At 35.3% G+C, this 18,007-nt stretch overlaps 1 protein-coding gene across 1 annotated transcript; it reads right to left on the minus strand.

The window, feature by feature from the left end:
• Positions 1-15,480: 15,480 nt before the first annotated feature.
• On the minus strand, positions 15,481-16,550 carry LOC105035691 (germin-like protein 5-1). Its single transcript, XM_010911342.4, has 2 exons — positions 16,318-16,550; positions 15,481-16,180 (listed from the first exon to the last, which is right to left on the minus strand). The coding sequence occupies exons 1-2, from the start codon at positions 16,451-16,453 to the stop codon at positions 15,639-15,641; spliced, it is 678 nt and encodes a 225-aa protein (XP_010909644.1). The 5' UTR covers positions 16,454-16,550; the 3' UTR covers positions 15,481-15,638.
• Positions 16,551-18,007: the final 1,457 nt, after the last annotated feature.

Here is an 18,007-nt window from a genome sequence, read left to right on the forward strand (position 1 = left end):
GGCTTGGTTAGAGGTTTTGCGGCCTGCGGCCCAGGCCCAGCACGGCCCATAAGGGCCTCAGCTGGCACGACCTGCAGGCCAGGCATGGCTTGGCTCGTGTTTCAGCCCAGGCACCTCAAGGCATGGTCCGTCAGGCATGGCCCACAAAGTTTTTTTGATTTAAAAAATATTTTTTTATAATTTAAAAAAATTAGGAGTAAATATAAAAAAGATGAGGGGATGTTAGATTTTTTTTTTTTGTAAAAATAAAAAGTTACTTTGTAATTGTGGGAGGTTTAGTGTGAATCCCTACCGATTTATTAATAAAAATCAAAATAGTACAAGAGAGGAAGGGGAGCTAGGTCTGACCTCTAGAATACAATATGGGAGAGAGAAGAAATAGAGGTGACTCACCTCAACAATTAAAAAATTAAAAAGTATAATTATAAAAATAAAAAATAAAAAATAAAAATCTTACTAATCGTCAGTAGTGTTTGTATCGTCATCATCGGATGTTGTATTTATAGAAATCCAAATATGTTTACTTTCCTAAAGTACTCCTAAAACTAGTTATTTTATGATTTTTTGGGAGATAAATTGTATATATTTTTACTTTTCCAAATTATCCTTCAAATTAGCCATTTTATGACTGTTGGGAAAAGATGGGTAAGATGATAAAAATATAAAAAAAAGACCATTTATGGCTGTTGGTGGGTCCAACAGGCCATGCTGGTCACGTGCCGTGCCGTGCTTGGCACGGCCCGCCACACCCTGGGCCACGGGCCAAGTCGAGTTAGGAGGTTGGGTTAAATGTGCCGTGCTAGGATGGCCCATTTAGTAAACGGACTATGCAGACACGGCCCATTAAGACAGCGGCTTGGCAGGCCTGGATCATGCCGTGCTAAGCATAGCCCACTATCCAAGTCTAAGTGTGTGGTGCTTTTCTACAATATTCACGTATGAAATAAGAGAAAAGTCTTATCCATCTAAAAGGGGATAAGTCATTTTTCCATCAACCAAAACAATAATCATTTTATTTTATTCTTTAAATACCCCTAACTCTAGTATAATAATATAAAAATAAAAATAATATAATATATAGTATTATTATATACTATTTTATATAAGTATGATATCAACATCATCATCATATAATATAATATAAAATAATAATAATATCATAATCATAATATAATATGACATAGTATAATATCTATATTAAATTATATATTATGATATATTGTATTATCCATGTAATATAATATAATATAGTATAATGTAATATATAATAATATTTATATAATAAAGGATGTTATGAAAAATATGAATAGATCTTAGTAGCTTATCCGGGAAAGTAATGCAAAAGAACATGTATAAAAAAATTGAGTCACATTTGTTAGATTTTTTTGACATTAAGAGTAGAGAAGTTATATGTCAATCTCAAAAAATGCTCTTTCATTTAGACCCAGATTCTTTTCTTAAGATTCATTGTCATAGTGCAAGGTATTTCAGTTGATCCCGAAAAAGTAAGAGCTATTAGAAAGTGGCCCGAATCAGAGAATCTTTTGAGGTTTGTAGTTTTCATGAGTCGGTTACCTTTTATAGGTAATTCATTAAGAGTTTTAATACTATTAGGACTTCCATTACTGATAGCATGAAAAAATGAGAGTTCAAATGGACTGACGCTGCATGCACAAACTTTAGGAAGATCAAGTAAAAGATAATTGAGGCACCCGTTTTGAGATATCCTAATTTTTCTAGACTCTTTAGATGCAAATTCAGATTTGATTAGAATTTTTTTAAATTACTGATTTGATTTGAAATCTTGATTTGATTAGAATTTTTTTAATTTGCTAATTTGATTTATTTTGATTTTTTTTATTTACGGATTCTATATTTATTTTGCATATTTTCTTATTTTGTTAAGATGTGTTGCTTAATTTTGTTATTTTCCAACTGTAGAATTGTAAGTCTATAAATATGGGCTTGTAAGACGTTATTCGCATATTTTGATTGATTGAGAATTGAAATAATTTATAGAATTTTCTACCTATCTTCTTTGATTGTCTATTCTAAATTTCTTCTCTTATCTTTATTCTGCTACTTATCTTCTTCCTTTGTTTTGGTTTAGCATCAATAAGTAATTTATTTTCTTATTTAAATATTGCCCATGAAGCACTTATCCAAAAAAAAAACACAGATTTCCGGATAATTTTTTTACCTTTCAAAGAACAGGCCCTTAGGATTTTGTTTACCTACCAGCAAGAACCCACTTATTTAATTGGTGAGATTCCAATCCATTTTTGGTGGGTAGAGGTTGTATTTATTCACCTGAGACACCAAATTCTTGTTCAGAAAGTGTGGAGGGAGACTTCACTGTATCTTTTCCCCGTTCTTACAAACTAAATGCCTTTTTTCATCTATTTGGTTATATATTTTGGAGAGCCTGCTATGCTCAAAAGTAAGCTTATCTTTTGCTTCTTGTTCCTTCAACAATTGTCCTCCAATCTTTCCGCAACTTGTCAATTTATGTAATGAACCATCCATATAATATCAAATCACTCTTCTCTACATAGTTCTGATCAGATGATGTCACATACATCTCTTTTTTTGACCCCTTCGATTTCCTCTGTTCTCAGCTTATTCATACTAGTTGTCCGAGGAGATAATTGTAAATTGCTTATTGACTTCCACAAGCATTACAACAAACAGATTGTAAAATTTTAAGTCCGTGAGCCTATGAATTTGTTTAAAAACAGGGGAGCCAGCACATCACATTTTTTGTTCAGTGGAAAAATAAGCTATAAGACAAATTTGCGTTCAAAACGCCAAATGTTTTAATAGTAGTGATACACAGCAATAATTTTATGTTTAAAATTGTATGATAATGCTATACTGAATGTATTCTGAAGTAAATTTAGAGCTACCTTGAATGATTTTGAGAAAAAGGGTTCTTTCACTGTGCTGGTATATTCTGGATATCTCTAGAGCCCTCTTCTTGCTGTACTAGTTGCGTGCAAACCTGTCTGCTTGGAAGATGGGTTACTGCCGTCACATTGTTTGACTTTGTATTTTTTGACTTGTGCCTCTCTCGAGCCAACTTCTATGTCACTATCCAGGCTTGCGACAACACAATCAATCAGGAGAGATAAAAGGGAAAAGAAAAAGGGCACTTCTTTACTGGCAAAAGTATGACTAACTTGACTGTGCAAGAGTTGAGGCTCTGGTTCTAACGGATGCTCGAGTTTTGCCCCTTCTGGAAGGATGGTTAAGTTGATGTTTCACACCATGAGTAATTCTATTTGCTGTTACTTGAAATGATCATAGATTGCGAAACATGTGAATCTGCTTGTCGTTCCAGTGATTTGTTCTGGTCTTGCTTTTATAAAATTTAGAATGTATGGTAAATTTGAACATAAATGTGGGCTTTCTATTTTGGCTTTAGTGATTGTTTGTCATTACGACTGAAAAAATTTCACATGTGTGGGGCAACTTTAAACAGATATCCAGGCATTCTAACAGCTTTAGTGATATTGTTGTTAGGTTCAGCTAGATGTCTATGGAAACATGTCAGTGCTGAAAAGCTGTGAGTGGATCAACCTGGTCATATGTACTGACATCCCGCAGCTCCTTGGCTTTTCCTATGTGGACGTATTACTGTAAGGGTCTTTTTGCTTGTTTGTGGGGAAATTGACCATGGGTGTGGGATCCTCTGTTTTACACGATTGCCCTCTTTTATGGGATTCCATGAGCTTTTTTGTTTTTGCTTTATTACATTATTCGTTTATCTATATGGGAGTATTTTTTTCTGTTGTTTATTTTGGCTGTAAAGTCGTGATGTGCACCTTATATATGAAAAACTGCTTATTCTTCTCTCCACCTGCTTTTTCTGAAGTGGATGCAAAATCCTGGATTTTAGCTTTCTTAGCCATCTACTGGATGCTACCATTATCTGATTGTTAGTTCTTTGTAAAAAAGCCATGCCTATTATTTCATATTAAGCTGAAAAAAACTATCTCATGCCTGCATTTACATGCAAATGAGCATGGTATAAAAAGGGTTATACATTTTACACATAGTTCTGCCATGGATCTAATATTTCTCACTCTTGAGGAGCACAAAGAAGTGCGGCTTCAACGTGTAGTAGTGTGTAGTGCATGGTGACATTGGTTCTTTTGGTGGAGCATGCTAACGTCACCAAGTTGAGAAATAGCAGAAGAGGATAGGCTGTATATTTGACTTAATTTACCTAATCTGGTTGATTGAATGACTGTCATGAGTCATGATTGCTAGCTTATTGCTGAATTAGTTTTCATTTTTTTTTTCTTTTTTCCTTTTGCATTTACATGTATCTGTTAGTGTGCATATAAATCTGCAGTATATCAAGGAATAAATAAATCAAGACTTCACTTGTTCCTTCTAAAATATCATTTTTTAAATGTGCTCAACTTGTAGGATCTTATGCAAGTATCTCGTGAATCACCTCTACTCCAGTTTGGATAGCTTTTGCAAACACAGAAGAAGGTGTGTCGCGTCGGACTTGGTGATCTTTCTCTTTTTCTTTTGGAAAAAATAATCCGATTGCCTGACTGAAGATCTGAAGTGCAAGAATTTGAAGCCACGTATAGAACCATTTACTTTGAAGGAGTTCCCAATATTTCTTCTATATGCAAACCTAATGCCTATTATGGAAGAGATAGAGCCCTCACAAATTTAGTGATTCACTACCAGCAGCAGTTTGAATCGATGAGAAAGATGTCCTAGCATTTTATTCAAAGGAAAAAAGGTAAGATATCCTAACAGGATGAGGCCATGGAAGAACTCCTAACATGGCGAATATGATTTCAATAAAAAATCATTGCTTTTGGGGCTTCATTAGTGGGGTATCACCGGTAGTGCCTTGATCCAGACCGAAATGAGTTTGAGATGAAACATCCAGTTCCTTGATGGTTTATCAGATAAACACAGTTCGTCTGATGGCCTAAAATTTATTTGCTAGCGAGATATGGAGAGAACGATGGTTTGGAACAAGAATCCGTAAAAGCCATGCGGAAGAAACAATCAGCACTGAGGAAGAATCTAAAGAGTTAGCGTCGGTGTGCTTGGATTATGGTAAACTAATGCCTGCTGACGGACAAGGACCGATACAATATTTGTTTGTAATGATTTGCTCGAGCATCTCCGGATTTTATAAGCAGGCGTGTGCTTCGAATCAGACCGTTACCGTACAACGACAAGAGCAAGGTTCATTCTCTTCTGCTGTAGATTCCCAGCGAAAGCTGCCACGGAAGATGGTGTATGGGATAAAAAGAAAAGGATGTCAGATGACGCACTCTCTTTTTGGGAATGGATCAAACATTATTTTTTCAAAGATTATCGCAATTGGTCTGCCCATGCTTTAGTTCCGGAGCTCTTTTCTTAAATAATATAAAAAAAAAATTATATAAATAATTTAAAATTTAATTTTTTATCAAAATAATATAAAAAAAAAAAATCATTTTGAATAGCGTTTTCTTCCTGTCACGTCACTTAATTTTTTTTCCACATTGGCACCGTTCGGAAAAAAAAAAAAATACAACTTAAAAACGTCATTTTGAATGATATTTTAAAAAACGTCATTTTGAATTGTATTTTTAAAAATACCATTCAAAATGACGTTTCTTATTTTTATCTCCAAAAAAAAAAAAAAATCAGAAAATAATGAGAAAAAAATAAATTTTTAAATTATAAATTAATAAAAAAATTAAAATTTTAATTTTGAATGAAATTTAAAATATAAAAATTTGAATATATAATTCAAATAAAAAAGATAATTTTAGATGAATTTTTTTTTTCAAATTAATTTTTTTAAAAAATATCTAAAAAACCTTAAAATTTAAAAAATAAAAAATATCATAGAAAAAGGAAAAAAAGAGAAAGAAATGCGAAAGAAATAAAAATTATAAATTTGAATTTTAAAAAATTAAAAATTTAAATTTAATTCAAAAACGTCATTTCAAATTCTTGCCAAAAAAATTCAAAAAAATAATTTTTTAAAAAAATACAAAGTGTTATTAAAAAATTAAAATTTTTAAAAAATTGAAAAAAATTAGGAATTATAATTTAAAATTTAAAAAAAATAAAATTTTTAAAATTAATTAAAATAAAAATATCATTTCAAATTACTTTCTCAAATTCAAATTAATTTATTTAAAAAATATTCGAAAGAAATAAAAAAAATAGCATAAAAATTTTTATAAAAATAGAAAGAAATGAAAAAAATAAAAAAATTATATAATTACAAATTTGAATAAAAAAAAATAAAATTTTAATTTGAAGTAAAATTTGATAAAAAAAAATGCATAAAAAAGTGAAAAAATGAGGAAAAAATGTGAAAAAAAGAAATTTGTAAATTAAATTTTAAAAAAATAAGAATTTTAACTTTAATTCAAATAAAAAATATAATTTCAAATTACGTTGTCCATTTCAAAATATTTTTTAAAAAATTATCTCAGAAAAAGAAAAAAAATATTGTAAAAAAACAAAAAATATCTTAAAAAAGAAAAAAAGGGAAAAAATAGAATTGAAAAAAATAGAAATTATAATTCTAATTGAAAAAAAAAATTATAATTTTCAATTTTAAGAAATAAAAATTGTAATTGTAATTGAAATAAGAAATAATATTTTAAATAACTAAATTAATTTAAATATAATTGAATGCCAAAAAGATAAAAATGTCATAAAGATTATAATTTTCAAAAAGATAAAAATGGAAGAAAACTAAAATTATAATTTCAAATTATAAAAATTATAAATTAAATTTAAAAAAAATATCATAAAAGAAGTAAATAAAAGAGAAAAATGGTAATAAAATAGAAATTATAATTATAAATTAAAAAAAATTTAACTTTAATTTAAATTAAAAATTATCATTCAAATTACTATCCTCATTAAAAAATTTAATAAATAAATTTTAATTAAATTTATTTATTAAAAAATTATAAAAAAATAATTAAATAAATTAAGAAAAAAATTTAAAAAAACTAAAAAAAGAAAAGAGAAAAAAAAAGAAAACATCGAAGGGAATGGCGTTTTCTCCTTTCCCCCCCTTCTTCTCTCCTTCTCCCTTCTCCCACTTCTCCCTTCTCCGATGTCTCTCCGGCGGCACGACGGTGAGCTGCCTCCTCTCTCTCCCTCTTCCTCTCTCTCTCCCTCTTTTTCGTTGGCCACCGACGTCAGAGGGTCGGTAAAAAAATATAAGGAATAATTTTAAATTTAAAAAAAAATCTAATTTTAATTGAAATAAAAAAAATCATTTCAACTTACTTTTCTCATTTAAAATTAATTTTTTTTAAAAAATATCAAAAAAAATAAATTTAAAAATAAAAATTACAGAAAGAAAGCCAAGGGGTCGACTCACAGAGTGTGCCAGCCAAAAATTTTGTATGCCGTTTAGCCCTTTTAGCCATGAGTCGATTCATGGGGTCGACTCAAAAATATAAACCTAATTTTCTTACAAAATACACTTCCAAAAATATTGAAATTGCCTCCAATAGATTATACATCTTTTGTTCTTGCTCTTGAGACTTTCGAATCAGATCTGATGAAATTACGATTTTACCCCTGAAATACAATAAATCTTTTTTCAAGCCAAAATCATTAGTAATCCCCTCAAATGCTTTGTAATCATCAAAATCAATTCAAAGAGCAACATTCGATATATTATTATTTACGTTATAATTTTTATAGTCCTTTCAGCATAACTTTTTCTCTCCTAATATTCTGAGACACGTTCGAGTATGTGTATCCATATACACAGTATAATATCCGATCACTTAAAATTAAATAATATAAAATAGAATCAATATTTAATATTATTAAATAGAATAAAAATATCAAACGTATAAAAAATAGTACAATAAAAATGTAAAAAATACTAAATACAAATATAACAAAGACTAAGTCCCACAAGGACGTCGCGGTGCCCGTGGTCGCTTAGACCTTCTCAGGAAGGTCCTCGCCGGCTGCTCCTGCTGTGATGGCTCCTCCCCTATATCAGTGGAGGAGATCTGCTGATCATGCTGCTCAGGAATAACTGATGCTGTCAGATTATCTATGGACTGAGAGACCCGTTCAACTCTCTCATCTGGATACATGGATGGACCTGAAAAGAAAGTATCATACTCATGTGGCCAACTGGTACCCGGTGATGTCATCTGGGGGATATAAGAAGAAGAAGGCGCTGCCATCTGTGGATCAAAAGGTGGTGGCATCTGTGCGGCATCGAATGATGACATCTGCAGAATATGCGGTGATGGCATATGTGAAACATATGATGACGACGTATAACTCATATCTGACACCGGAGCTGCTCCATACCAAGACGCACAGGTATATAGATCAACACTAATCACCACCAATGTTCCGAAACTTGTTCTTTGTATCTCTCACAGTATCCGAATCCGTTCGTCTTCATCAGTCGTAGATAAAGCACGATGAGCGTCCAATACGAGATCCGACATAGAATCAGTCTACAAAATAAAAATAAAACAGTCAGTATAGTGTAAAATATAAAATAAAAATATAACACAAATAACATAAAGTAATTTTCGTAATCTTACCAAAAGATGCACAGTAGAACTCTCGTCCTCGTATCCAGAAACTGCATACTGAGACTGTCTAATGACTCGCACCGTAATGCTAAAACACCAAGCCATATAGTTATCGGTATATGAACGACCTCTCAAAATAGGATCACCATGAATAATGTGATCTCGACGTGCATCCCAAATATCGATGTACTCTGCATATCTGATACGCCAGTCAATACGAGCTCTCCCTCGTCGATCAATACGATGAAGTCCCTGGCTGGTATCAAACTGCTCTGGGATGCCCTGAGTCTGACCAAACTGCCGCAGGACACGATCGGGAAGATGCCACTCTACCACATCAAAATAAATAAGTGGCACCCTAGCAGTCCATATGTCGTGTCCAACTGTACACATCTACGGCAGTATAGCCAATATCTCATCTGTATATGGCTCCCACAAAAACTGATATAGTTAAAATAAAAAAAATTAGTAAGCTAAAATTTTAATAGATTATGAATACTGTAAAATGATATTTGTAAAAAATTTAAAATTTATCCGTCTAGATGTATCAACTAATATATCCAACTGGCACCTATAAACCCGTGCCACTCTCGTCGATACGTGATAAACGTTGAATGCAACGTTCTATCTGTTTCACAATGTATTAATATTAAATAAATTTAAAATAATAAATTTGAAATAAAAAAAATAATATTTCAATACCTATATCCCAATGGTCCGTCTAGTCTGAATGGAACATCAGGATCCTACTGCTCTGATGGCATCTCGAGCAACTATCGTCGTAATAGACTGATAGTCGGCATACGCTCCCATACCCAAATCTATAAATTTTAAAAATTAAATAAATGATATATCCAATATAAAATATAATTAAATATTAAAAATAAAAATTTTTAATTCACATACCTGTAATAATACAAGATAACTACCAATCTCGCTCTGATCAGCATAAAAACCCCGACACATAGCTCTGTATAGGCAAGCTAGTACTGTACTGCCCCAACTGAGTTGACGAGCGAAGTTTAAATCCTCTAATAATGGCAAAAACATCAACTTCATCTTATTCGATGAAGTATCGGATAACAAGACACCACCTAACAACCGCAGCACCTGACCCCTAACATACTGCTGCACCATCTCCTCTGGTGCATCATCCGCAATATGAAAATGTCGATAACGATCATCCAAACACTCAATCCTGAGTCATGAATGATCGAAAAAATATGCGTCGGGCTCAAGCCCTAGCAATCGCAAGCACAAAGCCTGCCACTCTGGAATGATAAGCGTGGGATCAACTCCGGTAACTGGATCTCCATCAATTGGTAGTCCAGTAAGGATGCTGACATCCTATAAAGTGATGGTCGCCTCACCAAATGGAAGATGAAATGTGTGTGTCTCTGGACGCCATCTCTCAAGCAAAGCAGTAATAAGACCAACGTCCATCTGTATACGATCAATCCGATATACTCCATAAAATCTCAGATATCGTAAATAATCTAACACTCTATATGGGATATCCTCTGTCATCCAGAAATCAGCATCAGATCGTCGTAGACGAAGGTGTCTGGGCTCCTGCAATAAAATATAATAATTAGATAACGTACATAACTTTTAAAATAAAATTTTAAATAGTAAATAGAATTGTAATACTTACGCCGCCATCTAAAATAGTCTGTGATCGATGGTGCTCCTGCAATGTAAGAATACTGCTGTCTCGAGGATCGGGATACCATGGATTATAAGCCATAATACGCTGTCTCAAGCAATATTATCACAGATGTATTAAAAAATAAGATAATATATTTTTTTTAAATTTTTTTTTTTAAACACAATATTGTCACACAATACAACTTAAACACAAAATTCAGTTCATCTCAGGATATTAAACACGTAAATTCAAATACAATCTCACAGAAATACATAAAACAATGCTAAAAATAAATCTTCGAAGCCTTTAATTTCTTCTACTGCTTGAAGTTGAAGTATGTTGAAGTATCCTAGGACAGCGACGGTGGTCATGACCCTGTTCCCTACAAATACCACAGTGGTTCTTACTTCTTATTTGCCTATCATCCATCTCATTTTGTAGTCTCGTTGACTTTGGTCTACCTTTCTGCTTGGGTCTCAAACGATGATGATCAGGAATACATTTGAACATACGTGTATGCATCCAATAATCTTCATGTGGTAATGGATTAAAATCACCACTCCAAGCATTCATATATGCTGTAATTGTATATGCATCATCCACAAAATCACTAAAATGTACAGCAATTTCTTGACACACAGCTAAAACATGTGAACATGGATATTTGTACATGCTCCACTTTTCACAAGAATATTTTCTTTCAGTTAAAGTAATAGTATGAAAATTTTCTCCACCTCGTAACCCTCCACTTGCTCTCCTCGTAAGCACTTCATATATACCTCTTTGAAGGTTGAATGCTGTTACTCGGTGCTGGTTAGCTTTAACTTGATCTTCAGCAATCTTAATTGCAACATGAGGAGTAAAAAGATTATTTGGATTCTCCTCTACATATCTCAAGGCTTGGGCATGCTTCATATTGAAGTATTTCACAAGACGATAAAATATCATTTGAACACAAGCTGTAATTGGCATATTTCTAGCTCCTCGTAAAACACCGTTAAAAACCTCCGACAAATTTATAGTTAAGACACCATAGCGCAGGCCATCATCATGTGCCAACGTCCACTTCTCCTTTTCTATCTCGAACAACCAGCTCCAAGCCTCTTCATTCACTGTTCTGATCATACCCATGATAAAGTTGAACTTGCAAATTTGATAAGCGCTTCCTGCTTGCCATACTGCTCTTTTCAGCTGCACATTTTTGAAATGAGTGTTGAAATTACTGCAGATATGTCTTAAACAATATCGGTGATAGGCACGTGGTGGACTCCATCTAATAGACTCATCTGCGATGATATTTAATATACCTGGATGCCTGTCAGAAATTAAGCATATTCCATTTCTATCTTTAACGATATGTGTTCTGAGCTGGAAAAGAAACCAACTCCAATTTGCAGTCGTCTCCTCATCGACAATTGCATATACTAATGAAAATATTCCATTCTCTGCATCAATTCCTATTGCAATTAACATCTTACCTTTAAATTTTTTATACAAGTGCGTGCCATCAATGCTGATTACAGGACGGCAGTGCGTAAAACTCTGGATAGATGGTTTGAAAGCGCAGAAAATATAATTTAAAACTCGGATATTGAAATTCACAGCTTGAAAAAAAAATATATTTAATATATATTTAATATATATATTTAAAACTCGGACATCGAAATTGACCAATGTATATATTTTACGATATCCGCACAAAAATATATATTTAATATATATTTTATACGGATAACGTAGAATATTCTACATTGGTTAATTGACGGGTCTACGTTTTCATGAAATACAATATATTTAAAAATTTAAAATATATCTGAATCTAATGAGACAAAAATAAAAATAAAAATAAATTAATGACATAAAAAAAGATTGAAATAGACGGTAGGTCGCGTGGGCCGTCGCGAAGCCGCCGTCGGGACCGTCACAGAGCGACCGTCGGAGCCCGTGGGCCCCATCGCCATCGCGGCCCATCGCGTGGGACCTGCTGTATCCCACCGTCGGAGAAGGGGAGGGTCGGAGCCCGCCACATGGGGCCGCCGCCGCGCCATGGTGGGGCCCGCCGCCCCGCCCCCCCATGGGGCCCGCCGCCGGGGCACGCAGCCCGCCGCCAGCCGTCTGTGGCCGGCGGCCAAGGAAAAGGGAGAGAGAGAGAAAGAGAGAGAGAGGAAGAGGGAGAGGAGGGGGCCGGGGGCCGCCGCTGGGGTGTGGGGCCCACCGTCGAGGCTCGCGGCCCACCGCCGGCCGTCTGTGGCCGGCGGCCAAGGAAAAGGGAGAGAGAGAGGAAGAGGAAGAGGGAGAGGAGGGGGCCGGGACGCGGGGCCTGCTGTCGGGGGTCTGTGGCCGGCGGCCAAGGAAAAGGGAGAGAGAGAGGAAGAGAGAGAGAGGAAGAGGGAGAGGAGGGGGCCGGGGCCCGTCGTCGGGATGCAGGGCCCGCCGTCAGGGTGCGCGCCCCGCCGCCGACTGTCTGTGGCCGGCAGCCAAGGAAAAGGGAGAGAGAGAGGAAGAGAGAGAGAGGAAGAGGGAGAGGAGGGGGCTGGGGCCCGCCGTCGGGGTGCGCGGCCCGCCGCCGGCCGTCTGTGGCCGGCGGCCAAGGAAAAGGGAGAGAGAGAGGAAGAGAGAGAGAGAGGAAGAGGGAGAAGAGGGGGTCGGGGCACGCCGCCGGCCGTCTATGGCCGACGGCCAAGGAAAAGGGAGAGAGAGAGGAAGAGAGAGAGAGAGGAAGAGGGAAAGGAGGGGGCCGGGGCCCGCCGTCGGGACGCGGGGCCTGCCATCGGGGCGCGTGGCCCACCGCCGGCCGTCTATGGCCGGCGGCCAAGGAAAAGGGAGAGAGAGAGGAAGAGAGAGAGAGAGGAAGAGGGAGAGGAGGATGTCGGGGCCCATTGCCGGGGCGTGCGGCCCGCCGCCGGCCGTCTGTGACCGACGGCCAAGGAAAAGGGAGAGAGAGAGGAAGAGAGAGAGAGAGGAAGAGGGAAAGGAGGGGGCCGAGGCCCGTCGCCGGGGTGCGGGGCCCGCTGCCGGGGCCCGCGGCCAGCCGCCGGCACCCGGCCCACCGCCGGCCAAAGAAAAATGGGAAAAAAGAGAGAGGGGAAGAGGGAGTGAGAGAGGAAGAGGGAGAGAGAGGAGGCAGCTCACCGCCGCCAAGAGCTCGCCGCCATGCCGCCGTGCCACCGGAGAGACGTCGGAGAAGATGGAGAAGAGGGAGAAGGGAGAAGGGAGAAGGAGAAGAGGGAGAAGGGAGAAGGAGGGAAGAAGGGGGGAAGGGAGAAAACATCATTCTCTTTGGCGTTTTCTCCCTTTTTTTTTTGGTTTTTTTAATTTTTTTAATTTCTTTAATTATTTTTTTGTTATTTTTTAATAAATAAATTTAATTAAATAATGAGGATAGTAATTTGAATGATAATTTTTAATTAAAATTAAAATTATTTTTTTTTTAATTTATAATTATAATTTCTATTTTATTACCATTTTTTCTCTTTTATTTATTTTTTTATGATTTTTTTTTGAAATTTATTTTAAAATTTTTATCATTTGAAATTGTAATTTTAGTTTTCTTTCATTTTTATCTTTTTGACATTCTATTACGTATTCTTTTTCTTTATTTAAAATATTTTTTAAATAATTATATTTAAATTAATTTAGTTATTTAAAATGATATTTTTTATTTCAATTATAATTATAATTTTTATTTTTTAAAATTAAATATTAAAAATTTTGTTTTTCAATTAGAATTAAAATTTCTATTTTTTTTCAATTCTATTTTTTTCCTTTTTTTTTCTTTTTTAGGGTATTTTTTATTTTTTTACAATATTTTTTTCTTTTCTTGAGATAATTTTTTAAAAGATAATTTGAAATGAACAAAGTTATTTGAAATGATATTTTTTATTTGAATTAAAGTTAAAATTCTTATTTTTTTTAAAGTTCAATTTACAAATTTCTTTTTTTGCACATTTTTCCTCATTTTTTACTTTTTTATGCATTTATTTTTTTATCAAAATTTAATTCAAATTAATTTTTTTAATTAAAATTTATAATTATATAATTTTTCTATTTTTTACATTTCTTTCTATTTTTATGAAATTTTTTTAGGCTATTTTTTTTATTTTTTTCGAATTTTTTTAAATAAATTAATTTTAATTTGAGAAAGTAATTTGAAATGATATTTTTGTTTCAATTAATTTTAAAAATTTTATTTCTTTTAAATTTCAAATTATAATTCTTATTTTTTTCAATTTTTTTAAAATTTTGATTTTTTAATGGCACTTTTTATTTTTTAAATTTTTTTTTGAATTTTTTTGACAAGAATTTGAAATGATATTTTTCAATTAAATTTAAAATTTTTATTTCTTTCGCATTTCTTTCTTTTTTTATAATATTTATAATATTTTAATATTTTAATATTTTTTAGATATTTTTTAAAAAAAATAATTCAAAAAAAATCGTCTAAAATAATTTTTTTATTTGAATTACAAATTCAAATTTTTATATTTTAAATTTTAATTAAAATTAAAATTTTAATTTAATAATAATTTAAAATTTTAAAAATTATTTTTTTCCCATTCTTTCTCGATTTTTTTCTTTTTTTTTGATGAAAAAAATAAAAAACGCCATTTTGATTGGCGTTTTTAAAAATATCATTTTAAATGGTGTTTTTTTTTTTTTTTTTTTTCGGACGATGCCATTGTGAAAAAAAAAGGGTGACGTGGCAGGGAAAAAACGTCATTCAAAATGACGTTTTTCTCTTTTACATTATTTTGATAAAAAAATTAGATTTTAAATTATTTATGTAATTTTTTTTTTTTTATATTATTTAGGAAAAGAGCTCTTTAGTTCTGCTAGCTGGAAGAATTGCTTAAGGTTAAAGCGAAGTTGGTGATGATGTTGGAAAGCAGACATGAAGAATCTGATCGTACCCATTAGGTCTTTTGGCCGCTTTCCCAACTAATAATCCCCTCTTGAAGCCTGGCTGGCGTCATTCCGGGCAGGATTATTTTATTTTACAGTATATCATCAGGACGTGCCTCGAGCTAATTATTGTCATCATTTGGAATTGATATCGTTAGCACTCGAGGTTTAAGAGATTTAGCAGGATCGCCAAATGAGCAAAGTGGCACGGAGGCATTTTGAGGAAATCCTGGAAATGTGCGGACCATTTCCTTCTTCTAATAATCATATAAGTTGGTTAAAGCAGGAGCATTTCGGTAAAAAGGGGAAAGAAACGAAATCATTGGCCTTGAGGTGTAAAGAAACATCTTTACGATATGATTGAATGAAGAAGGAACAATCATTATTATTTCTTACACACGCCCCTTTTTCTTCTCCCTCAATTCCCTCTCCTCTCCTCTCCTCTCCTCTCGAAAACAAAAGACCAAACACAAAGTAATAATCAATCATGATAAATCTACAAGATCGATCGCCGTCTCTCACTTGGTTTTGGGGGCGAGGCGGGACTCGATCTTCTGCACATCCTTTGTGCCGATCTGGAAGGCCTTGGTGAGGACGTGGTCGGGCACCGGCGGCGAGGCGGCGAACAATGTGACGGCGATGGACTGGGTGCCCGGGAGCTGGCTATTGAAGGCAGAGATGACCGCGGCGGGGGCATCGCCGTCGTTCTTCTGGAAGTGGACGAGGCCGCGAGGGAAGACGAATGTGTCGCCCTTGGTGATGGTCTTGGTGATCAGCTTGTTGGCCGTGGTGATGAAGCCGACGTCGAGGGTGCCGTAGAGGACGAAGATCATCTCGGTGGCACGGGGGTGGGTGTGGGGAGGGTTGAGCCCTCCGGGGGCGTAGTCGATGCGGGACATGGAGACGCCCAGGGTGTTGAGCCCCGGGATCTTCTCCACATTGGCCGCCGTCACCAGGGATCCCATGGTGTTGTTGGTGGCGCCAGGGGAGGCTAATCCCGTGAAGAAGAAGTCATCCTCTGTCACGTTCGCCTTGCAGGGGAACCCATTCACCTTCACGGCTGCAGCACCCGGCCCCCATCAAACAAAGAAGCAAATCGAGCCGGGAATTAATTACATCATCAAACCAAACCAAACCAAACCAAGAGATCATGAGGTAGCTCACAAGGGGAAGGGAAGGGGAGGGAGAGGGGATTACTGGAGTTGAGATCGGCGACGCAGATGTCTTGAAGCATGTCGGGATCGGCGGCGAGGCAAGGGGCAACGTTAACGGCGAGGAGGAGGAGGCAGAAAGAGAAGAGGGTGATGAGAAAGGAGGAGTACTTGGTCTTCATGGTGGTGCTTGCTTGCTGGCTGGGAGACTTGACTTCTTGGAGGCACAAGAGAGATGCTTGGCTGGGGGACCTTGGGTTAAAATTAAAAGAGGAAGGAGGAGAGCGTTTATAGGTGGGTGGGTGGGGTGGGGGATAGAGTGGAGGAAGGTGTGATGTCAGAGTAAAGTCCGTACAAACCAAGAAATGCGGGGATGGAGGGAGAGGAGGAGGTTGGAGGAATAAAGAGGAAGAAAAATAAAAGGGGCCATTAATTGGTGAGAATTAGCAAGAAGAAAGGGCGAGGAGCCCAGTTAACGTAATTGGAATATTAATGCGCTGGTCCATTTTACGCCTTAAACGTTTAAGGCATAATGTACTATATGCAGCAACATTAATGCTGCATGGGACCCCTGCTGTCTCTACAGCGAGCCTGCATTATGTTTGGCCCTGCTTTGCATTGCATGAACGTAAGGTAGACGATCAAATTTGTAATAAATGAATGAAAATTTTTATGTTTTATTATTTTTATATATTTTATCAATTTTATAGATGATATTTTATACTATCAGTATATTTTATTTATTTTTAATGTTTAATTGATAGATTACAACAGTGATATAATACCACCGTTGTAACGAATATTTTCTCACATTAAATTTGGCCCTACTTTGCATGAATGTAAGTTGATCCGATTTCAAACATCTTCCTCTATTAAATATGTCGACAACTCCATTCCTATTCAGACCCACATAATTATCGGACGAATTGGTTCTCCTGTGGCTTGTAAGGGATCTATCTTGGAGAATAAGAACATTATTTGGGATCGTTTCGGATAGCTGGTCTCTTTTCGAATGGGGTTTATTAGCATATAGTTCAGTCCACTAGCCCACTTAAACTACGGCCGTGTGAAAGAATAGATTATATGTAAATATTGCGTATACATGCATGGCCCGAAAATTTTTTTGAAGGAGTTCATGGCATACATTAAGATAAATATTATATGCTCTTCTTGCAAATAAGCCTTGTAAGTCCATCGTTTTTGATTGTAAGATCGGATAATATAAATAAAATATTACTTTCTAACCAATCATAAATTTTTATCCTAGATTATTTGATTTTAGTCAGTGGCCTATTAATAAACTTAACAAATAGCTTTGTCAAAGTGTAGGCAACAAAGAGGGAGAAGATAAGTTATTCGAATTTTCTCTATGTAGCCAATTATTATCTGATAAACTCTTTCTTCTAATCAGATATCATTTCCAGCTATCCTCCACCTTTTATGATTGACTCAAAACTTTTATTGGTAACATTTCTTTGGCAGACAATCATAGATTTTATCTTTGATTCTCGAGTAGTAGATCCAAAATATTTATATTTCAATAATTGTAATATGGTTAGCTCTCCCTCGCTCTCTCTCTTAAAATAATCATTTTTTTTTTTGTATAAACTTGTGCTCACACCAATCTAGCATGAGTGCATCCTAAAAGGTCAAAAAATAAAATATCCTGTAAGGCTCGTGGGCAAGTCAGTCTCTGATGCCAGATCTAGTCTTCTGTGTGCTTAGTCACATAAGAG

The sequence above is a fragment of the Elaeis guineensis genome, chromosome 1 (genome assembly GCF_000442705.2).
Source record: "Elaeis guineensis isolate ETL-2024a chromosome 1, EG11, whole genome shotgun sequence".
Classification (NCBI taxonomy): Eukaryota; Viridiplantae; Streptophyta; class Magnoliopsida; order Arecales; family Arecaceae; genus Elaeis; species Elaeis guineensis.

Coding starts and splice junctions, on each gene's coding strand:
- LOC105035691 (XM_010911342.4), bottom strand. CDS start 16,453: ATGAAGACCAAGTACTCCTCCTTTCTCATCACCCTCTTCTCTTTCTGC. Junction 16,181..16,317: donor CGTCGCCGATCTCAACTCCA/GTAATCCCCTCT, acceptor CGGGTGCTGCAG/CCGTGAAGGTGAATGGGTTC.